Raw genomic sequence first — 24,865 nt, 5'->3', positions numbered from 1 at the left:
TCCCTTTCAATTTAGTGTGGCTTTGTGGGCACAGTCCAGAAGGATACACAAAAAAAATTGTTCTGAGCCTGAAACTCTGCTTACTGTGGACCAAGGACAGCAGGAAAAACAATCCTAACCTACCAGGAACATGCTAAAAAAATCTCAATGCATGCCAGAGTCGGAGCTGGAGAAATACACCTGTGACATATTGCAAACATTAAACCCTACAGTTAGTTCAAATTCTAAAGAGAATCTAAGATAGCATTATAGTTTCCTTTTGTTTAATGAGTTACAACTCATTAATTCCCTCCTTATATTTAGACACCATCCCAAAGAACCCAAATTATGCTCTTCCAGTTCTTTAATGAAAATTTCTTGCATCCTAACATTTTTGAGCTATATATCTGGTATTTTTAAGAAAACACAGTGGATACCCCAAAAACTACAGCCCAGAAAGCAAAAGTCAAGCAGTCACACATAACTAGAAATAATTAATCTCAGCTTTCATATTTTAAGAACTATAAAATAATTATTTATGTTTAGAAACCTGTAACATCCCTAAAGAGTTGAATATATATGACATGTGGCCATTTTTATCCAGCTATACATATGTGGAAACAAATACAGATAACAAGGGACAAGGAAAGAGAGGAGAAAGGTTATGAATGAGGTATGGCTGGATTTTTGTTACAGGTTCTAATTAAATTTATTTTGTTTTTAAGGCAGTGCTGTTTCTGCAAATAGGCACAAGGAAGATGAATCCATAAGGAATCTGAAGTTCCTCTGAGGCTGAACAGTTATTGCTAGGTGAACAAATGATAGTTTCTTCATTAAAAAAGCGTATTATTTCATGAAGGAACAGTCAATGGCATTTTCATGTTGTATCATCAAATTGACTACAGTAGGAAGCAGCTTTCCCACAGAGGTGATCTGCATTTTCTCCTTGGCTCATCAGTTTGCATTCCGACGGATCCAGTCATGAAGTGCTGCCACCTTGGTGTACACACCGGGACGATTGCGCCGAGCACACCCTTCGCCCCAGCTCACAATGCCAGCAAGGTACCACCTATTGCCCTTCCCTGTGCACGCCAAGGGACCTCCAGAATCTCCCTGAAATGAAGGAAGTCCAGCCATCAGTGCACACACAGAGAGCATTGTAACAAAAAGTGGGTTATTTAAGAACGGTAAATGCCTGCCCCTCTTTTTCTCACATTAAAACTTAATATTAATTAAAACTTACTTTTGGATAAAAGTACCCATCTTGTATCCAGCCAGATGTCATATTTATTCAATTATTTTAAATTATGGATGTAGCACACTAATCAATGTAAAGCTAATGGCAAGAAGCAGTTTACAAAATTACTCCTTGATAATGTTCCATTACAGGATTCATATAATAACTCACCACAGCCCAAACAGGGAGAGAAGAAGACAGGGATGGAAATAGGGAATTTTATTACAGTTTGAACATAAATTGTTCACAGGTTGAAGGCAGATCTCTTATACTGTGTGTTAAATAGGAACAGAAAGATACAACACACGCCCAATCAAAAAATGTCAACAAACCGAAACAAACCCAAACCCAACAAACAAACTAGGCACAATTATGTATTATCAGCGTTTTGTAATCAAGACTGAGTCTACAGTAGACTATTTTGTAGAGGCAAAAGAAGGAACAAAGACTAGGGAATGTGCAAATATGAACTGGCTTCTCAAATGGAATGTGCAGGTTTGCATGACAATGTAGAAAAATAAAAATTCCCATTCAATTCAGTTCACAGGCTCAAAATGCATTTGGGCTCATCAATGCTTTTTTGCCTTTCATTGCTTTAAACTCGTAGGTCTTCTGTGAACTGGTCTGTTCACAGAACTCTGGTCTGTTCACAGAACTCTGGGCAACTACAGTGCAGCTCCTCTCTGCAGCTGTTCCTAATGGACACAAGGCAGTCAGCAGCCTCCAAATTGACCCTGGGGTTTGTTTGAGCCCCCAGTTGGATCCAAAACATGTAAGAGGCCAGGAGAAAGCCACACACTGAGAAAAGAGTAATAACAGAAAGCTTTCATCACCCAAAAAACCAAAATTATCTAGTATGGTGATGTAAAATTATCTAGAGATAAAAGAAGCTGCCAGAGTTCTTCTCTTTCTCAGGCTGCTAGAAATGTTGATAATCCAAGAGACTGATGTCAAAGTGACTTGAGAAATGAGGTTGCATAGTCCAGCCAATTACTCAGCCAGTTCTGAAAGACCAAAGAGGCTGTATGCCAGCGGGGAGAAGAAAGATCCTAAGCAGAGGAACCAAGATCAAAGAATATCCTAGAGTGATAATAAAACAGTCTGAAAGGGTAAATTTTTTATTTCTCATGTATCAGATCCTCTAAAGATGAAAGACATTTGGAAGCTTCACATAACTTGTGCAACATATGCACCGCTTACATGTCCAGGAAGAAGTAAAACCAAACAGGACACTCACAAATCTGAAAGCAGAGTAAAGGAGGTTTAGGGTGCTCTGGGGTTTTCCTGAACTCCCGGTGTCATTCCTCTCTAGCATTGTACAGGAAACATGTATATATATTTCATAATATATATACGGAAGGAAGGAAGCAAGGAAGCGAGGAAGGGAGGAAGATAAACAAAAAAACCCCAACCAAAAACCAAAGATGCTACCCAAACTAAGAACTTAAAGATCCAGAGGGCCAAAACTGGCCAGTATGGTATACAGCTGAATTGGTTGAAAATGCCCATCTGAAAATTCAAGGGCATTTCTTAAGCAGCACATTTTTTGGAGGAACATCACTTCTTCAAATTAACATATTTTAGCAAAACAATTCTAAGGTCAAAATTTGCAGACAAACTCTACATAATGTTAATAAAAATAATTAATTTAACTAGATTTTAGACAATGCAAGAAAATTCTACAAATAGTCTATTGTGTTAAAGAAGTTTGACCCATCATAAGTTGCAATCTTGCAAAAGTTATCCTATTGCATTAAAATAATAAAATTTATATATGACACAAAAATGGTACCGAATTGCCTCAGTCTAATAATCAGTAGGAAATTTCTATCCCCTTCATATGGTAACTGCTATAGAAAACATGTTTGTAAAGTTGATATTAATCGTCGTGAAGTTTGAACACCAATGAAGGACACAACTAGTGTACAAGGAGAAAGGAGGCAGAGTCAGGACAGGTGAAGTACGACCAAAAAGCACTTTCTGACTGTGTGTGTAAACAAGCTGGGTTTTATAACTTACACTATTGTGATGCAGTCGCAACTTGTAATTATACACATGAATGAATGTTGGAAATTAAACAGCACCATTGCAGCTGCAGTTCCAAAATTTAACTTAGCTTTTCCTTTTGTATTTCTTTGCAACTATAACAATACATCACTCATCATACTTTTACAGTATTTTAACAATTAAATACCCAGATATTAAAAAAGATAAAAAGAAATTAATACATATAGCATAATTCACAGATGGACCTTTATCACAGATGATTCCTTTTATCTTTATGTTTTTGTTCTCTTGTATGAAATATAACTGTTGAAGATGAAAAAGAATTCTTCCTGACACATTTTACCCCCTGTCTTTGCGAAATGATATTTCTCAGGAGAGTCAGAAATTATCTATGATGAATTTTCTTCCTTATTTTGGTGGGCTTTTAGTTGCCATGTATGATTAACCATAAACTCACACTCATGACATCTCAATTAAAAAAACCAACCAACCAACTAACTAACCAACCAACTGGACCACACAAACAACCTAAAACTCTGAAGAGCTTTCCAATGAAAGCAAACATTCCTTTGTAATTTTCCTACTAGTTCCAGATTACCTGGCACGCATCGACACCACCATTAAGATTCCCAGCACACAGCATACGTGAAGTAATAAGATCATCATATAGCTTGTTGCAAACACTTTGGTTAATCATTCTCACTCGGGCTTCCTGCAGTGTTTTGGCAAGATGACCTAGAAAAAAATACAAATGGTATTGCAGAGGTTAAGGTGGCACAAAGTTCTAATACAGATACCAATTATCAAGACAAAAGAGAATTGTTTCAAACTCAAAATCTACCCAGCTAATGACAGCAGAGTAATTCCCATCCCTTCAAATGGTGCCTGCCCTAGTTCTTGAAAGCTGTTGTCCACACTACCCTGTAGCCATAGAGGTTCCAATGCACCACCTTTCCATTTCCCTAGACTTTATCCTTATGACCTTATTCTGCCAGAAAGAAGTACAAGTGTCATGCAAATTGTAAGGTAAGACTGCACACAGGGTGACTAAATTTGAATGCCATTTCAAATTATGCCTGAAGCTTTTTGTTATTATTTATGCTCCAAACAGCATCCAAGTCCTACAAAATGCAATTTCTATATTGTTTTTCATCCTCTCAGTTCTAGGGAAGAAACTGAGGAATAAGGCTGGGTGTGGAAAGACAAATAATTGAAAAAAAACCCCCAAAGAACACTCTGTAACTCACAAATGATGCTAAGAGCCTAATTCTGTACTGTGGTATTGACATAAAGTGCCCTTGTGAGCCAAATATCCTGACACCTCTGATGTGCTGAGATGCTGCCCAAGCCCAGGTTTCAAGCTGTTTAATGCTGAGACAGGGCAAGGATCCCACAGGCTCCCCTTCCAGCCTGCCTCTAACTCAGTGTACTTTTTCCTTACTCCCCATTGCAGGGAAGCAATGCTTCAAGCTACACAGAGGCAGAACTCTTCATGAGGCATACTTTAAAGTGCCTTTGGTTAAGAGAAAATAAAGCAGGCAGAACTGTAACAGTCCTCTACATTTTTTTTTTGCATTTAGTGCTGCTTATGGCTCTATATTGTCAATGAGAAACAAATTCTTTCTCTGCAATATTGCAAGCTACTGATCTCTTTACCTGCAAGGTTCTATTCACCAGATAAAGAGTAATGAGTATGAAAATGGGCACCTGTTTGTAAACCTATAATAATTTGCTTTTCAATGATCTGTGGCACCAGAGTATGCATTTTGTCACTTATCACCTGCCATCCAAGCAACCATTCAGAATTTACAGACTGTAGCTACGGAGGTCTTTTTCTGGCTTTTTATAGACACACTAAATAAAGTACATGGGTTTTTATTTTTTGCTTACAAGTATAGATATTTCATTGTTAGAGTTTAAAACTAAGCCAAACTTAAAAAAGGTATATCCAGGAAATGAACATACTATTTTCTTTTATGGCTCCCCAGCCAGTTACATAGCAGACAGTTCCATAAAGAAATACTCTAGAGGTGCTGGGTAAACAAATGGGCTGTACCAGCTCACTGAAGAGTACAGGTTTCTCCATTTCCAACAGGGCAATGTCATAGTCTGAGATAGATTGGTCATACTGTGGGTGGACAATAATCCTTATGATTGATCTCATAGCTACACGATTGCTCTTTTCATTAATAGTATGTGAGCCCATATACGCTCTCCATCCTGTTGGAACGGAATATCTGTAAAAAAAATGGTTTCAGAACGTCCCATTGGAAAGCAATGCACTGTTAGTTCACTCCATTTTAACTGTTTTTCAGTATTTAAGGACATTCATCAAAACCAAAGTGCATGGAGTAGAACATGACTTCAGAAGATAGATGCACTCTAGTCTCTGTCTGCTAAAGCATTAAGCAATGTTTTTACTTGCTATTATGAAAATAATTAATTTTCTGGAGCTATAAGACCAACTCCTTGCAATGCATCATGCTTTGAAACTCCTAAAAGCATATTATTAAACTCTATCTCCTCCTTACCACATGTAGGAGATATGCATTTTCAATATACACTACCTGAACTGAGCATCAATGAGGTTTTCACTCACTGATAAATAAATAGGATATATCTTGGGATAAAAGGCCATAGTTATACTCAGAAAACCCCTGCCTTTTGAAAAGAAGGGGAAAAAAACCAAAGGTGTTTACCCTAAATCTAACAGAAGAGTGTTCTATCATGCAGGACTCACTGGCAATAGAAGCAAAAGAATAACTTCGAAAACTTAAGACATTTGAGACCAGCAGATAACACAGTGTTTATGTAGTGAGGTCATGTCACCAAGTTATAACCTGGATCAACTCATCCAGACAAGGAATAGCTTCTGCAAATTATTGAAAGCAACTTTGTAAGGTTATTAAACTGCAAATAGAACAGTATAATTTCTCTATACCTCACAGAATCAGAATCCAGGAAGCAATGGGCAGCAGATATGAGCCACCTGTTGGAAATGACAGACGCGCCGCACACGTGGCCGTGTGCCCCCATCTGCAAACTTGCTTGCCAAGGCCACTTCTCAGATCTCGCATCTTCACCTCCAACAATTCTGCTTTTCTTAAGCTGCCGTCTTCCACAAGCTAAGAGAAATAATTTAACAAATTAGTAGAAAGCCCACCGGTTAATTCACTTTGCCCTGCTTGGCACAAACTTTTACTTTTAGATCTTACTATGCAATTGGTAAAAAGATGACTACTTGCCCATTTTCACTCAATGGGCAGGTCAGATAAAAAGCAGTCATTGCCTGTCTTTCTGTGTAGCTTTCTAAGTGTTGAATAGCTCAGAAAGAGATTAAGCACAATTTAGAAATTAATTTGAATAATTCTTATATCTTTTCCCTCCTTACAAACACAGCTCCTTGACTGCATTTCATTCAGCTCAAAAAAGCAGCAAGACATACCAGCCTATCCTGGAAGTGCATTGCTTGAAATAAGTCATCATAGGCAGAGTGGATGAGTTGATTTAAAACAAACAGTGCAAAATTCAAGAGAGATATTTGCATACAGTGTTACCAGGAAATTAATGTTTTAAAATTCATATTTGATTTAACCAATTCTTAATCCAATAATGCTTAATAATAACACAAATTGTTGACTTAGTTTCCCAAGTAACTACCAAATTTTAAAACAAATGTTACCACACCACAGCTCATTTCATCAGATCCATCCGTACAGTCTCTTTTCCCATCACACTCAGGATTTGGTTTCAGCAAGCATTTTCCATTGAGGCATTTGTATGCATAGGGGGAGCAACTTTTGTAGGCTGAAAAAAGAGAGACAAGATAGTGTCAGATGTTTGGAGTCATGCTTTGAAATTATTAACAAAACCTTGCACATTCAGCAAGTTGTTCAAAGCTACACATTCTAGCCTGCCTGAAATAGTAATCTATACTGGTGTAAACTGGTCCCTCTATGGAGGGTGGACAGGGGAATGATCCACTCTAATGATCACACTAATTTCAGTCTCCACTGTCCCTAAGGAAAAAGAAGACCCTCCAGCTGTCCACACTCCCATTTTACATAACTCTAAATTGAGCAAACATGGCTTCTCAAATCTGTTCTTTTGCTTTCACCAGCACTACTGGCATTACAAATCACAACTCTTCACAGCATCTTTTCATTTTCAAGTGAAATTGAGAAAACTCTGGAAGAGCTTTATACATGTCTCCAATAATTTTTTGATGAAGGACTATCACAGTTTACTACATGAGAATCCTCATAGATCTCAGCAATTGGGCTCCATTACTATTATTCTCATTACCAGTTGTTTACAAGGACCTCTAAACAGTGGGAGGTAGGTTTTTTTCAACAAAGATTTACTCCTGGCTATCCCAAGATTGAAAGCAAGACAAAAATTATTTAAGCAAAACATAGCAAGTCACTAGGGAGCCATTGGTAATACCAACAACATCAACAACCATTGCGGATCTACAGTAAAAAGACCATCAATATGGTGAAAGTCCCCAGCCTACTATGTGTCTCTTCCTTAAATTGTGTGGTACTGATCCAGCAGCATTTGGGGCAAAAGTGCTCTTCCAACAAGATCACCAGCAAAATGCAGTTTGATTTTCTTACTAAAATCCCTGTTATCTTGGATTTTTCTTCATTAATTGTCTAAAACCTCCCAAAACCTAGTTTTGACTCTGTATGATTTATGTTCACTACTGTGAAACTTTTACTTTGTGCTATGAGAAAAAAAAAATCTAGAAACAACACATTTAACCATTAAAATATGCATATTCCTGCTTCTGCCTTCCACTATCTTTTGGAAAATAGCTAAAATTACATACTTACAGCAGTTCTTTTCATCACTGTCCTGCCCGCAGCTCTCATCATCTTTACAAGACTTATACTGAGGCTTACACTTCCCATCACCACAGTTCAATTGTTCTGGATTACAACCTGAAGAAAAAAGGTCTGTAAATTTCTAATACAGACAGCAGACCAACAGCCACATGCTACACTCCCTACCAGAGGCCACCTGGATGTTTCTGTGCCATTTCTGTCAGACATTTCTCTATCTTGGTTTTGATAGCATCCAGTGACAGAGAGTGTTGTGGTCTCTGACCTTGGATTACCTTCTGGTCACTGTTTCTGGCATCTTTTGAATGTTCCCTATATTCTTTGACATGCAGTGCCTAATTTAGGTACAGTACTGTAGCTGAAGCCTTCCCACTGGTGGTTGGGAAGGTATTTTCTTATTCCTGTCTTACATCCTAGTGTGATACTTAAAAAAACCCAGAACAAAGACAATCAACCAACAAAACACCAAATACAAACAAAACTCACAAAGAGTATTTGTGACTTTGACTCACTAGTCAGCTCTTGAGCAACAATCAACCTCCCAGACATTTTTTAGCGAAAAATAGCAACTTAGGCAATCCACATGTGTGTTCAATTATCTACATTCAGATCTTACAGAATCACAGAATATTCTGAGTTGGAAGGGACCCACAAGGGTTCACACTTCAACCCCTTGCCCTGCACAGCACCACTCCCAAGAGTCAAAGCTGTGTCTGAGAACACTGTCCAAACACTTTTTGAGCTCTGGCAGCCTTAGGGCTGTGACCACTCCCCTGGCAAGCCTGTTCCAGTGACCAATCACCCTCTGGGTAAAGAACCTTTTCCTAATATGGAACCTAATCTTCCCCTGACACAACTTCAGTCCATTCCCTCAGGACTATCACTGGTCACCAGAGAGCAGAGATCAGTGTCTGCCCCGCCTCTTCCCCTCACGAGGAAGTTGTAACTGCAGTGAGGTCTCCCCTCAGTCTCCTCCAGGCTGAACAGACCAGGTGACCTCAGCTGCTCCTCTTAGGGCTTCCCCTCAAGGCCCTTCACCATCTTCATTACCACCCTGTGGACACTCTCTAATAGATCATTTTTTATATTGTGGTGCCCAAAACTTCCTGCAGCACTGGAGGTGAGGCTGCCCCAGTGCAGAGCAGAGCAGGACAATCCCCTGCCTTGCCTGGCTGGTGATGCTCTGCCTGATGCCCCCAGGACATGGGTGTTCCCCTCCTGGCTGCCAGGGCATTGCCAACTCTTATTCTTGTCTTTATTTTTCTCCATATATATTCTACAGCTTCTCAGAACCACTTACAAATACATCCCTCTTAAATACATCCATCTTTCTATTGTGTAACACTTTTCCTATTTCCTAAGCATCTACTCTAATCTGTAATTTAGGTCATGAACAAAAATGATGTGACATTCCATAACAATATTGGCAGAATGACATTAAAAATATCCTTCCTCTTTGGTAATGAGTCTTGACTGCTTGTTCTGTGGAAACAGTTTCCTGTATTTTTTTCTCTCCACATTTTCTTTACTTATGTATTTTCTTTACTCACTGTCACACAAGACAGTGTCAAAGTACAACTTATCTATTTATCCTCTCAGAGCAGGGAACTAAAACAAACTTTCGAATCTCCATGCTGGTTTTAATATTCTTTTCACTATTTACAAGTAGCTTACTTTGGCCACTTCTCGTGCATTCTTTATTTTTTTTTTTTTCCTCCTTTGGAAGTTTAACTTATAAAGATTGGTATAAAATTCCCTCTTGATTTTTCTATTCTCCCAGTCTTTAAAGAGACACATTACATAGCCTCTTTTCCACACTTTTACACCCACATGCTTCATGTGATCCTAAAGATTGCCAGCAGTAGTTTAGAGATAATTTCAGCCCAGCCCCTCTCTCAACTTTGTGGAAGAAACTCTTTACAGAAAACAACAAACAGGAAATAATTGCTCTACTCCAATCCAATTCATCACTACCATCTGGGCAGCCTTTCCAGCATTCAAACTGATTTCTTGAAGGAATGTGCATTCTGTCTGCATATCTAAGGACAAGCTAGAAAAATAAGAAATCAGTGACACTAGAAATATGGACACTGTCTAAATGCAGTAATGCAGGATTGTACCATGAAGAAATATTAAAATTGCCAATAAAAATTAAAGTCTGTGCTATTTGTAAAATAAATTGAATATTTTAAAAGAAATAATATATTACTTGGCACAATCTGGCAAAGCTTTTTATCAAGCAGTCTGAATTAAATGAGTCATCTAAATAGACTTAGCATATTAAATTCACATTAATTGCCTCTACTCTAAGGGTTGAAAGTCATTCACTACAGATACATAACTGACAGGAAGCATTTCTTTAATTTGTTAATTTGTTTAATTATTTAATGCAGGAGCATCTAAGGAGATTGAAAAAAGCAAAACTAGGCATTCTTATTAGTATTACAAATACATATTTCCTGATATTAAAATTTTGTAGACATTTATCTGTGTTACTACACTCAATGTCTGATGTGAATAAATGCTTTATCAAACACTTCCCAAAACTTACAGTCTTGTTATGAAACAGCCCTTGACCAAGAATTTCTTTCACATTCATAAACTAGCTACTAGAATAGATGGTAAATAGTTTCTTTTCAATATATAAAAAAATTTTGTTCTCTTTCAGTCTTTCAGATGTGCAAGAAAAAAAAAGTCTCTGAAAGACTTAGTAGCTCAAACCATTCCTCTTTCTGCCCAAGTGAAGTCAAATGAAACTTTCTTTCTCCCATTTAGCACCACAGGCAAATTAAGAGCTACATCAGATTGAAGGACCAAGTCCATTTGTCCCACAGTTGTCTAATCAGTTCCAATCTGGAGTAAATTAGTCCTCTTCACTGCCCTGCATGTGATGTCAGTGGGAGGAAAGCACACACCACCCAGCCAGCACGAGCTCAAAGCAGGAGTGTCTCCGTTTTCTCATCACCACTCCCTGATGGCTGGAATTTGCTTTCCAGGTCAGCTCAGAGCAGTGCCTGTGATTTTTAATAACTGTGCTTTGATAGGCACCCAACAATGGGAAAAAACTAACCTCAGCTGGTGACTGCAGGTACTAAAGACGCAGAAAAACATGAATTTATTTTTTTCCTTTTCTTATTACTACTGCTACAGGCAAGGCTGATATAGGCCAGCACTCTCAATCCATGCTGATTATCTCAGACAGCCTTCCCCAAACTACTGCATCAACTTGATACTGACACATCACAGCAATTCCACCCCTCCTGATGAGTCTTTATGCAGAGCCTCCTGACTGTGACTAAGAACTGATTAAATAACTTTGAACCATCTGCTTGCTGGCTCAGTGCTAGAAGCAGAGCACACAGATACCCACCATAAAGACTGGGGTTTTTCTCTGCTAAAAAAGATGTTCTTAGGCTTCGACTCTTAACCATTTTTGAGGCAGTGACCAGAGTAACCACAGAATTAAGAATAGTTGGTAATTTTTTCTGGTAGAAAGACCCACATTGGTGGAAGAAGAAATCCCTGAAAATTTGTGAGTCTTACAGAATGACTGACCGCTTATTTAGAGTGAAAGACATGAAACAAAAATCTTTACAAGAAACCTTAACATTTAAATGCTTCTATGTCAACAATGAAAAGAATTACACTCCGACAAGCAAGATGAAGGTTTGAAGAGGCCTCTCAAAATGAACTGATCTCTTGAAATTACAGAGAAATTTAGCTACCTAGCCATTAATTGGATAAAAAAACCCCAGGCATTTAAAAAATCTGAAACTGCATATTTTCTAAGAAATGTCACAATGTGTATCTCCTGAAAATTCCTGTTCCACCATCTGGAAGCCCCCCAAAAATCTAACATTGATCCAGAAGATAGACTGGGGAGTTAGGAAAAGCTCATAAAAACCCCAGATATATTTCTGAAACATCTTCTAACAAGGCGTCTTCTTTGATTGCCAATAAAACTTAAATAGTTTGTCTAAACCTGGCAACTGATTTTAGAGCACCTTGAGTTACGATTTTAAAGAGAAGATTGAGTATTCATGGTTAACTTTTGTTGGCAGAAGAGTCATGCTTAGAGGCCCTCTGCCATTCTATTTGCATGCTGCAGCTTGGCTATTTTAAGGTGTCAGCAAAGTGCCGTGTCAGTAGATCTACAGAAATTGAGAAATTTAACTTTTACTCCCCATTTTACAGAAATGCTGATAAAAGTTAGGAAATAAGTACTAGCTTCTAAATGCATCTTGTATCTAAATTTGTACCTCTATTTGGTCAACTAAAGACATAACATCTTACACATTTTTCTCCTGCAATAAGGTTAGGAAAATAGGCAGATTGAGTTGTATACCATTGGTCTGTCAAGCAGGGTTTCTCAAAGGTTTCTCCTTAAAAATTAAAGTCTGTTCTTAATAACTTACGGTCTGTGTGACTGAAAGCTTTGTATTCAATATAAAACCCTCTGTGGGTGACCAGCTCATCAGAATGGAAGTTGATTGCAACAGAATAGCCATATTCTCTGTTTCTGTTGTTTTCTGAAAGAGCTTTACAGTATCTAGCAAGGCAAAAGTGAGAAATATTAATTTCTAACCAAACTGATCACTACTATCCATCTATGTCTCCTTTTACTCAGTGATAGTGATGTCAAAAAGCTTTAAGGCAATGCAGTCAGGATCAGCTATACTTTGGTGTTAAAAACTGCCCAACAAAAAATATTTACAAATTCCTCCCACTCTGCAACTATTTTGGGATTAGCGGACTTTGAAACAAAATACAGCAAGATGATCAATGTCAAGGTCTACCTTATAAATACAAACTGCTTCAAACATACTTGATTTCAGATTGCCCATTTAGGTTTGCAAACCCAAAAGTTGCACATCCAGGGAAGGATTAAATCATTCAGCCAAATCTAACAGCTGTTTCTTGTTTCAATATGCTCCTTCCAAGAGACAAATTTCTCTGAATAGCATTATTGTTAGTGCTTGTGTAACAATTGCAATCACTGAAGAGCAAGTGGTACAGAAAATTAAACTTCTGATTACACAAACTCTTCACCCACATCAAGACCACAGCCAGGAATTTACAGTTCAGCTGCAGCTGCATAAAATCCTGTAGTTTTCTACATTATTGTTCTAAGGGGAACAAAAGAAAAAGTAAATACCTGTAAGAAAAATCCAGGATGCCTAAATGTGCAGAACTTCAAAGTGCAAATCAATATGCCAGAAAATAATGTATTTACTCACCTAACTCCATCAATTTCTAACCAGTCTTTGTCACATTTACTGGACCCTGGAGACTTCTCTTGAATTTGTATTACAAGAATTTTCAGTGAGAGTTTGTAGCCAGGCAATGGTGCCTAAAAATCAAAAACCCCTGACACGCATCCACAAAATGAAAACAGCCTCTGCTTCCAAGATGTTCTACTATTATGGAATTGAAAGTACTGCATTTCTATTGAAGTTAGTGCCTCTGAAGATCCAAAAAACTTTCCTAATTTAAACATCTATAGAAGTCTTTTTAGACCCAACTTTGGCTAGACTGTGCCTGATGAAGGAGTGAGCCTTTCTGCAGCCAGCATAAAGCACAATATCTGAGGTTCACGCTATGTTTGTAATGCTGTGTCTTCCTGTCCTGCACAGAGGTGAGAGTTTTGTGCTACAAGCTGCTAATAATACTGTGAAAAGTAGAGACTTACCAAGTCACATAAATGAAAAATCTCCTTTACCAGGGAAACTAAAAAGGTAGTTAAATGCTGAGTGGAACAACAGACCAGCATATTAGGTGGTTGATAGAAATCATGAGCAGATTTTAAGTCTTGCCAAAGGACTTGCTGGAAATTCGGAGGTGAATTTCTGAGCCAGAGAAGGTCCTGGCTCTGCAGAATTCAGGGAAACAGTATGGTATCCATGATGTGAGGCATGATTTACACAACCATTTTTTATTTTTGATATAAAAGAAAAGCTCTGATTATTATTAATTATCTCTGGCTGCTGGGAGTTGTCATCTTGCACATTAATTTGTTTCTGTCACAAATGATGCTAAATTTCTGGAAGCTGGCAATTCATCCCTGTGCATAGGACAGGAAAGAAATACATGCCTGAGAAGAAGTCAGGTTCAGTGGTCTCACTAGGTTTTCTCCCTGTTTCACCCACATCAAAAGCCATTTCTCCCAATTTTGTGTCTACATAAGATAAAGAAAAGTCATCAGTACTCAGAAGAATTCCCAGCACTTACCTTGATGATCCAGGTGCAGTCAATGTTTGGTGGGTAGTAACCTGGGTAATAAGGGGAACTCAGTGTCCCATTCCAGGAAATATAATGACCACCACATACTAGAAGAGAAATACATCAGGAAGAAACACAATTAGGTCAGCTGAACCAAAGTGCCGAGTCTACTTCACTTGCTAGGATACTTCTCTATGTTAGAAGAATACATTGTGACAGTATTAAACTCACATTTTTCCTGTATTAACTGAAGATCACTTAACTTCCACCTACACATCACGCTGAACTTCTCTTATTTTCGGATCAAATTACAACTAAGGGTAAGTACAAAAACATCTGAGTGAGGTTTTTCTTTTTTAAAAAAGCATTTCTTCATGGTAAGTGAAAGAAGCAACTAGATGTGGATGCAGCAAACCTCCGCCTTCAAATTTACTTCTTACTTTTCTGTAGGTGTTTTCAAAATTAAAAAACAATCAGCCCAGTGAAGTGAAAACTGATTAATTTCATGTAAACAAGGAAGTTCATTTATCAGTTCGCGGCTTGAAAATTCATGCCATATTTGAACAATTCCTCTGAGGTTTGACTTCCTGCCAAGGACTCTCCTAAATATCCAGTGCTTAGTCCTTTTGGTTCCCACAGAAAATAAGATAATGTTGAAATTTAAAAAAAATCTTAGGTCAAAACCTGGGCTAAATTTAATTTGAAATGCTCATCCTCAGAACAATAAAGCCATTTTAATTAGTAATGTGCACGGGATAAGTATTTGGATAAGCAGCATGCAGAGAGACATAAGCTGAAATGTGGCAGCTTTGGAGGAGTTTATCCTCTGTGACTTGTTCCACATCTTAAAATATAGTCACTTGCTTCATTGTCAAAACTCTTTCATTTATACCTTACCAAATAACTGTGGCTAAACTTGACCCTGTGAAGCTCCTTTTTCTCTTCTAAAATTAGTACTACAGTTTAGCATTATTGAAAATATTTCACCACGCAGCACTCTTATAAAATCCATAGTACCCCACAGGTTTGGAATGTACTTCTTAGGTCTGGAACACACATTCCTTATTTAGTTAACTATGCTGAACAATGCTTTCAGAAAAAGAACAAGATAAATTAGAAGTGTTTTCCATTTTCTTTACACACATTCTATGATCTGTGGATACATTGCAAAACTGATGAAAGTATCTGCTCTGTCGCTGGGACTATTTAGCTTTGCTTAGACAGATAAGTGCCTGTAGCTGTTTGTCTGTCTGCTCTGCTGCCACTACTCAGTGTTACCCATGCAGTGACTGGCAAGTAAGGCTTGAACAGTTACCAGGAAGATGAAGTTTCCCAGACCAAAGGATGTTCTCCTGTTCAATTCTCAGTCTTTTATAAAGTGAATCAGAATGATAATTCCCTGCTTTATATGCAAACATTTCCTCATTGAACAGATGTGTTCAATATCAACTTTTTTAGAGGCAAAACCAGTAATAAGTGTCCTTGTTTCAATTAACTACGTACTGATTTTAGGAATGGCATTAAAGTGAGCTTTTAACATGTTGCTTTCTCCTCTTCGGTCCAGTGAGAAGGTGAGCAACATTACATTACTTGATGAAGTTAAACGCACAACAGAAGGAGTCCAGTCCCCAGGTCCACACCATCTGGAAAGGTTACCAAAAAAAATGCATTTAAAATAGTAATCCCAAAACATTTCCCACGTTCCTGTCATCTTTGCTGGGAAATTGAGCAGAAGTAACACTGATCTGGGCATCTGTGTTTCAGAAACATTCCCTTGGCTACCACTTCTCTTATTTTTCCACTCAGCTGATGGTACACAGGATATGCCAGGGCTTCCCAGCATTGAGGCTTAGTCACTCTGTGGGTACACTGTTTTCTTGCTTAAAAACTGCCTTGGAGTTTTCATACCTATAGAAGCATCAGAAAGGCAATGCCAGATTATGTTACTTTAGTGGTGATTGTGGCACTGAGAAGCAGAGGTTAGGAATGAAAAGGCAACAAGTGCCAGTGCAGCAGTTTTGAGCAGCATCTGTGCAACAGACAAACCCAAAACATTTCCAATCTATCCACGTCCAGCCTGGTTTTGTGTCACAAAAGCTATCACATCAAATGTGAAGCCCCATGCTTGGCAATTATTACTTCCTATTGTTCTTTTACTTGCCACATGAGATACTATTTCTTGCATCTGTAAATTCACTATTACGCTTAGTCCATTTTGCAACCTACATCATATTTTGGACTTCTTTTATTTATAACTGGATGGTCCCTGTGGGTCACTTCCAACTCAGAATATTCTGTGATATCTCTGAATTTATGCATTAAAATTTTCTAACAGGTTTCTCTTTTTTTTATGCACAACAAATGAAAGCAATTAAGATTAGATCTCACAGTAACAGAGTATTTCCATCACAGCCCTGCATCAAGTTCTTTAATGTCACTGAGATCCAAATTGGCAGCATTAAAATCAAATTTTTAAACCTTAAATGGAAAGTAGTTGTGTTCTACTTTATTAAGCTATTCCTTTCACATATTTGAAGTGAAACACTACTGAATGAATCTCTGCTTTGCCTCTCTTTCAGACATTATTAAATCCTTCTTATGATAATAGCTGACAAAATATTTATAAAATAACAATTTACATCCTTTCCACATTACCATGCGGAAACATTTCAGCATCTTCATCAACCCAATCAGCCTGGCTTATCTGCTATCGGATACTGTACCTTCTGTCACAGCATCATCAGAACAGCAAGGCAAGCTTTCAGAAGAGTTGTCCACATGAGATGCTTACTCTCACAGCACACCTCACCATCTCAGCTTGAACATGCTTTAGAATTTGTCACTGAACAGACATATTACTACAGTTTACAGAAACTGGTGAGAGTCAGTTCAGTCATCATATGTGATCCTAGACCTAAACATCAGGGAATAATGGCTGCTCTAGTTACTGGCTGTCACAGATATAGACATACTGTTATTATTAGTTCTACTGTATGTGTCCTAAATATGTCACTAGGCTGCTTTTGACCCAAGCAGAAAACTAATAGACATATGCAAAGCAACACATTTTCTACAGTAACAATAAAAGCAACCAAAAAAAGTCAGGTTTTTCGAGCTACTCTAAGTCTTTTAACATAATTCGTCACCAAATTTTGTTTTGGTTATTTAACAGACAGATATCAATGCACATTCTTGAATTTTATCTTACAGCTTACTGCATCAATGTTCTCTGAATGTGTTACACCAGACACCTGTGTTGGTTTTGCTGTCTCCCAGATGTTTTCATGCTCATGGCCAGCTCTACCTTTGTGGTTCCTAAAAAGCTGAGCCAGTGCTCATAATAATGCACAATGGAGTAACAGTCACAGCAATAATCCATTATAAATAGCAGAAGAGATGCAGGTGCACATCAGGAACAGGATTCTCCTTGTTAAGCTACAGTTTGGGAGCAACTCCTTTCAAAAACCTTGTGTCCATCCCATGCCAAGAATGGCAATCTGTTATGTCTTGTTGCATAGAGAGCAATTTGTACATTAATAGAGCTGAAGAGGACCACCCACTCAATTAAGTTAAAGCACACTGAAACAAGTGCATTTCAGATTCCTAGCTGAATCTTCATGCCCAGCTAACCTCTTCCTGAAAGTTTCTAAAAGAAAAAAAATAAGTAAAGTTCCCCTCTTGAAACCATCCATCCTCAGATCCTATAACTTGTTTATTTATTTCACTGAGGAAGACAGATTCCTTGTGCTCATACATGAAATTTGACTCTGAAAAGTAGGAGCAGTGTAGCCACTCAAATGTAAATATCATCTGAACTCACTTATATAGACAGACTACACAGTGACTCTGAGGATGGAGCCTTCCAATCCCCCTATTATAAACAGGAATTCAGCTGTGACTGGACTACCATAAAACATACGTTTTCTGAAAGTAATAGAATATAATGCTCTAAAATAAAGTCTGTATCTTTCTAAGTTGTGAGAATAATTTTATAGAAAGGAACCCGTTAAGAATTAGTCATAGTGTAGAAAAAAACCCCACAGAAGTTTGTAACAGGTCCCCCAGGGAAGGAAGGGGTCATGGCATCAAGCCTGCCAGAGTTCAAGGAACATCTGGACAATGCTGAGTCAGATGGTTTGGTTTTAGGTAGTCCTTTGAGGAGCAGGGAGTTGGACTTGAAAACCTTTATCAGCCCCTTCTAACTTTTTTAGAAGATCTTTCTATTACACTATCCAAGACTTTTAATTAGATTGTATTTCACATCTCACATTTCATCGATTTGTTACTGTTTCAGAGCACTTCTGTAAAACTCAGTAAAGTACCTATGCTCTGTGTATCATACCTGGTAATGATCTTGTTCTGCAGTGGAAGCAGGAAATCATATGCTGACAAGTGGTGTGACGCACAGCTCTCTGGAGTGACACCAGACAAAGTGATAACTACCAGTCTCACCACGTAATTAGAAGGAACTCGCAGTCTCCATTGGTAAAATGACTTTTTGGGATTCATCAGAGTTAGAGTCCTGTTGTTACCTGGCCTGGCATACAGGTCAAAGGATACTGCTACAAAAAAAGAATATAGATCAGTATGGAAAAACTGTTAGATTCAAAGATAAGTTCTTGGGTAAGATTCCAGACAAGGTAGAAACAATCACCCAAATTTCGTGACTATTCTATTCCCTTTTTACTCTTATGTTTACAGCTCTGTTCCCTTTTCCCTATCAGGTGTATCACCTTCTCCTGCTCTGGCCAAGAAAGTACAAAGCCTCATCATCACCAGCTCATTGCACATTCCACAAACAGGAGCTGATTCAGCTGCAATTTCTACAATATCTGCTTCACACCTACGTTTCCTTTGCCATTTTCTCTTCTTCCTTCTCCATGCAATGACAACACTAAGTGCATGAAGAAAAATATTGAAATGTGCTTGATATGAAGAACTCAGGTAAAGTGAATTAAAGTTCTACATTTTCTGACTGATCACTATCAACATATAACCAAAATTGTCTAATCACAAGCCAAATTACAATTTGTAATTACAATTACAATTACAAAGTACAGTTTTTTAGAGGTTTTGGTGGGTTTTGTTTGTTTGGTTTGGTTTTTTTTAGAGATGGCAAAAATAGGAGTCACAGCTCACTGCAAACTCAGTGGGAACTATTAAATCTCAACCATTCTATTCAGAACATCAGAATAAAAGCGGTAAGGTATTTTCATCCAGCCTTCATTTGAAACACAAGACATGGAGATTCCATAGTCTAGTTTAGGTCATAAGCCCTACAGATATGAGAATAACTGGAAAAATGCCATTTTTCTATCACAGGATTCCACTCCCCCCAAAAGTCGTATCACTTGGGATTGAGGCATAATTACCTGATTTTAGCATCACATCATATTCTGTGGAATCTGAAACTGAAATGTAATAATTATCAGCTACATAAGCCAAAGCCAAAGTGAAGAAAGAAAAATAGACAGAATAGGTATTAAATGACAGGTACATTGTTACCAAAAAGCTCCATTGTAACATGATCAAAATCTTCCTCCCCAGAACTGAACAGGGGAGCTGCTTGTTTATTACAGATTTCTTTTTGTTCCAATGGGGTTAATTTTTTAAGAGAAACAACCATATCTTGTGGTGCCCAGAATATATTCCAGAAGTAAGCTCGCAGCCCAGATTCTCCTTCACTGTGAAAGGAAAAAAAATGCATCATAAATACAGTCTAATTACTATTTTGGATATGGTTTCCACTGGTCTGCATTTTTGGCTGGCAGTTTCATAGCCAGCTGAACTTCTGTGCCCAATGGTTGCTGCTAAGCATGGAGACAAAGAGCTCTCTTGTTTAACTATTTTTGCTATACAACAGAAATACTTTTGACATATGCAGCTTAACCAGCTACAGGCTGAGACTGAAAACTACACCTTGCAATTCTTCAATAGTTTTTATGAAATTGGATGTTACCATCCCTGCTGTATAATTATACACTTTTAAGATCATATAACAGCTCCAGACAAATTGTAATTAATATTTTTAATGGAAGCTAGCACCATACAACACAATTTTATGCCAGTACTTTGATACAGCATTTCACCTAATTTTTGTTGAAATAAATAATTCTTCAGCATACACATACAAGTTATTCAGTGATTCTGCCGTAATCCTTTTGAAATTGCCTGTGCACTGACCCTTCAGGGTTTTCAGAAACTACCAGGATTGTAATAACCCGCTGCTCAATGGATTCACATTTCTTACCAGGAGCTCAAATAGTGTTTTGCCCCTAATTACACATTTAAGGATTTGTTTTCGGAGGTTAAAATGATTTGAATGGACGAAACCAAAATAAGGTCCTGCAAGTGCTGAATTATTATTTCAAAAATTAAAAGTAGATAATTAGACAACAAAACAACCCACAGACTTGGGAAAAATTAATCAGACTTCATTTCTCTTGCCAATTCTAAAGGGCTGAACAGAAGTCACACTATTAGCTTAGCTCATGTACTTAAATGCATTTCTACATTTTTAATTCTCTAACAGAGATGTGCATGTTCTTCTAGATAGCTAATTTAAAATGCATTAAAAGAAAGAGAAAAACACATCTGAATATTTCAAATTTCTACCATATGCTGAAACAGCACCTACCTGAAAGCAGCCACTACAGACTTCAAGTAGTACTTTCCCAAGAAGGAAAATTCATATGTTTCTGCCAACTGACAATGAAATAGGGGTAAAAGAAAAGGTAATATTATATTTTAGTGTCAATATAACCTCTAATACTATAAAGTGCTTGTCTTTTTCATTCTTTCCTCTTCCTCACTGCCCTCTCCCACATTGAAAGCACTGTCCGTAATTTTCACAAAATGTATCAAATAAGAATCATAAATGTGCATGAAATTCCACTAAAAAATTGCTTTTTTCACATCACATCAAGACCATTGAGGTAGATCTTGATAATTGGTCATGAAGAAAGCCTTTATGAATACATTTATATTTTTGTTTCTGCCTTTAAACTTCCAGTATATGATTAACTTGTATTGGCTCTGCACAAAGCAGCTTTGAGACACCAGATTAGTTCTTTTGGGAAATACAGGCTAACAGAGAACAGCTTTGTCTTTAAAACTGCTTTCCACATGTACCTAGGAAACAGTATGATCTCACAAATAGAAACTAATAAGAAGGGCAAGAAAGCAAGCACTGCTGTAAGAGATAAGGAAAATAAAAAAGTAAAGCATTGAATTGGAGGTAAAATTAAAAAGAAAAATGTAGAAGGAAAGAGTTTGAATAAAGTAAAATAAAACAAAACCCACTCTCCTATTTCCTTCAAGTCAAGTAATTTGTCTATAACCCTGAAACATTGTTACCTAGAAAATATTGACCTTACTCTAAGACGCACAGCCCCATCTGTCTGCATTTCTAAATCTGAAAACTGCCAAGGCTCTTGCTAGCTTTAAGCTTACTATTTCCAAGTAGGGGGGGAAAACCTAAATATGGCTAACCAGCATCCTTTCTCCTCATTCTCAGACGATTCTGTATAAATATTTACAAAATATTGCTCTACCTGTGTGGGAACTTACATAATTTTGGATTGCTTTTGCTTGCAGGAGGAACTTCTGTGATGTTGGATCACTGAGGTCATTCGTGTAAGTCAAATTAGGAATTTCTACACTTCCACCGATATAAATAAAGGAAAAAGCTGGAGCTGAGAGAGAAAGAAAAAAAAGGATAAAAAATTAGCACGTTACAGAACGTTCTAATAAGTTTCAGAACAAGAGGCTTGCAGAAGTATGTGCTTGTCCTTGGCATTTGCAGGTGCTAGCACTTAAGAGAAATATGCAGTAACAGCTAGAGCATTGTCAGTCTCACTGATAGAGTAATGCCCAGCAGGAAAGGAAAGGAAGGAGATAAAGGCTTAGGCAGGCATTTCTACTAGAAAGATTTCATTGTTAGCTTCCATTTTTGGAATGCTCTCCTGAAGAGGCATGATTTGAATGGCTATGTTGACATTTGGGAAAGTACATAAACAATTCAGGCACCCATTCTCTTTTTTTTTGAAAAATGAAGAGAAAATAGACAAATAATTCCAATAGGTTCCTGCAAAAGATAACACTTAATACCAATAATGATGATATTCATGAGCAGACACAAAAAAATAATTAGAGATAAAATGCAGGCTTGCAATATTCTTGTGCAGCTACTAACTGCTAATTACTGTGAATTTTGTTGCTTTAGCAAAGACATTAAGGAGAAGGGAAAGCGAGTAGTTTATATACACCCAGTATGTGCTCAGCTGCCTAGTGAGAGGTTTTCACAGTGTGAAATAACCATCCCACCCAGACCACACTGGGGAGTAACACTTACAGAGTGAGTAGTGCAGGACTAGCATGATTGCTGTAAGTGTTAAAGAAACTGTAGGTAATATTCCTAGAAGACGTCTCCTCCAGGAACACAACTTCGCCCATTTGAAGAAATGACACTTTTGGCACAAGCCTTCTTGGTAGGATGGGCAGTAGCAAACACGCAGACTTTCCTAGAGAAATACCATGGATGGCATCAGTCGGTAAGACAAAAGAAGAGCTATTGTCTCACATTTTGGTGTATTTACTCCCTTGGTTTTAAAGAGATTAAAATTGAGATAAGATCTTTCATGTTATCAGCTACGTCACATACGAAACCCACATCTCTGGGCTATTTCCTTCTCGTATGCATCTCGACCTGTGAAAGCAGGTGTGGGTGTTTTACCACTTTAGTTAAGAGCAATTTATGAAGAACAGGGGTCAGTGCACACATAGATATATAAAATAGACGGAGATAATTTAGTTATTATGTTCTTACTACAGAGCTTAGCTGATGGCTCTTACCTGCCCTGCAGCCTGTTCAGTGTCCGGAGCTGGAATGGTGTACACGGAAACCCGGCCGGAGGGAAAAGCCTGCAGCATGATGCCCTGACAAATGCCTTTTGACAAACCCCCTAAATGAATCCTGCTTCTCAAACACAACTCAGAATAGCTCCTCTCCCCACCACACACACCAGGCTTCTCTTATTTCACCTTTGCCATACTGCTTGAAGCTGGAGCCAGATGATCTGCAGTCAAAGAAGGTGGGCAGGAGAAGTTACCAGCACTGAAACTCTTTGTTCTCCTGACTGGCTAAGTAGGATATGGATCCCATCATTTGAAAATAGATCACTTCTTTCAGAAATACAAGAGTAGGGAAATAATTTACGACAAAATGCAAAGGACGTGCAACCAATTTACAGATAAAAGGTCCCAGGGCAATATAAATGAGGCAACTTCTAATAAATACCCTGGGGAATTCATAGAAATATCTGTAAGAGAGGAGAAATGATAAGTTCCACATATCACCTTAGTTTTCCACAGAATAAATGCAGTTGATAAGTTGCAAACCAATTTATGTTCACATTTCCTGTTTGAAAGGAAAAGCAGCTTTAAGTCAGCAAACCATCAAGTTCAGCATATTCTGCATGTAAAATAAGAAAATATGTATGGGGAAATAACATATTTGATACTTGTCAAAAGAGAGAGAGAGCACAAAGAACAGAATCTAGAAAAGCAAAAGGGGATGAAGAAAAAAAATACAAAGGGAGCAAACAAATCCCATCAGTTCACACAGGGATTGCAAAAGGGATTAACTGGAAGGCAATCCTCACAGCTCAGGAATTCAAGCTACAGCTGCAGACAGATGGCTTTGTTCAAGTCCTCTATTTTTCAACAGCCTGTCTCTGCTAAACACACAGAACACACTGACTGACATTTTGCCCCTTCCTTCATGGAAAAGAGAAAAAAACCCACAAAAAAAGGCCTAGAGGAAACAAACCCTCTTCTGCAGAAAAATTGTATCAGGACCTTTTAGAAACACTAGTTTCATTTCAGCAAGGACAAGATATTGCAATAACATATATCACCATGTTTATTCATCTTGATAAGGTTGCCTGAAGCTCGAGAATTCAAATTTTTAGGTGGATGAACTTGAAAATAAAGAAATGAAAGCAGGAAATAAAAGAGTTAGTAGCTCCATATCATGAAGTTAATTAAAATGAAAGCAGGAGAAGGAATCAGCATGCAACAAATCACCACTTATAGCAGCAGAATTTCTGATCTTTAAAAATTAGGGCCCTACAGATTTGAAAGGACTGAGTTCACTTTTTACAGTGTCTCCTCTCCCTTTCTCCCTGTCAGCTGCTCTTGGTGGAAAAGGCAGGGACAGTAGTATTTGCCAGTATGCAAACAGTTCATTGCTACTTCACAGTTCTGTACTGGCTGCACACATCTCAGAAGAAATGATGAGTAAGCCTCAAGCTCTCTGTTTACACAATCAACTGTATCTTCAGCTTCCTGACAGATGAGTGCACCTGCACTTAGTTGGTACCTTGAAAAGGAAGTGTATTATTGCACCTCCCACCACGTCTCCAGACATCTGTATGGAACAACCACCTCCTTTTCACCAAAGCTTGGAAAAATGGTATTTATTACCCCCATATGTGAATTCCAGAATCAGCAAGAGACATGCAAAGAAATTCCACCACTGAAGAGTACTTCCAAATATGATTTTAATGAAGATATC

The 24,865-nt window shown here is 37.9% G+C and overlaps 1 protein-coding gene across 3 annotated transcripts; it reads right to left on the bottom strand.

Annotated features, from left to right (window-relative positions):
- Positions 1-491: 491 nt before the first annotated feature.
- Positions 492-23,325, bottom strand: LOC310922369 (suppressor of tumorigenicity 14 protein-like). 3 transcript variants are annotated; one of them, XM_083882868.1, is made up of 17 exons: positions 23,143-23,325; positions 22,643-22,811; positions 21,859-21,983; positions 20,927-20,994; positions 19,795-19,973; positions 19,662-19,700; positions 18,632-18,851; positions 15,793-15,932; positions 14,299-14,396; positions 13,308-13,420; positions 12,486-12,619; positions 8,062-8,169; positions 6,911-7,030; positions 6,165-6,348; positions 5,189-5,460; positions 3,822-3,958; positions 492-1,092 (listed from the first exon to the last, which is right to left on the bottom strand). In XM_083882868.1, the coding sequence occupies exons 1-17, from the start codon at positions 23,218-23,220 to the stop codon at positions 934-936; spliced, it is 2,343 nt and encodes a 780-aa protein (XP_083738994.1). In that variant the 5' UTR covers positions 23,221-23,325; the 3' UTR covers positions 492-933. The 3 variants fall into 3 exon arrangements, with proteins under 3 accessions (XP_083738994.1, XP_083738995.1, XP_083738996.1); XM_083882869.1 differs by having other exon boundaries at positions 18,632-18,848; XM_083882870.1 differs by lacking the exon at positions 6,911-7,030.
- Between the last annotated feature and the right edge of the window lie 1,540 nt (positions 23,326-24,865).

This window comes from Zosterops lateralis (genome assembly GCF_965231275.1).
Source record: "Zosterops lateralis genome assembly, chromosome: 2".
NCBI classification, from domain to species: Eukaryota; Metazoa; Chordata; class Aves; order Passeriformes; family Zosteropidae; genus Zosterops; species Zosterops lateralis.
This window is presented reverse-complemented; position numbering and strand designations above follow the sequence as displayed.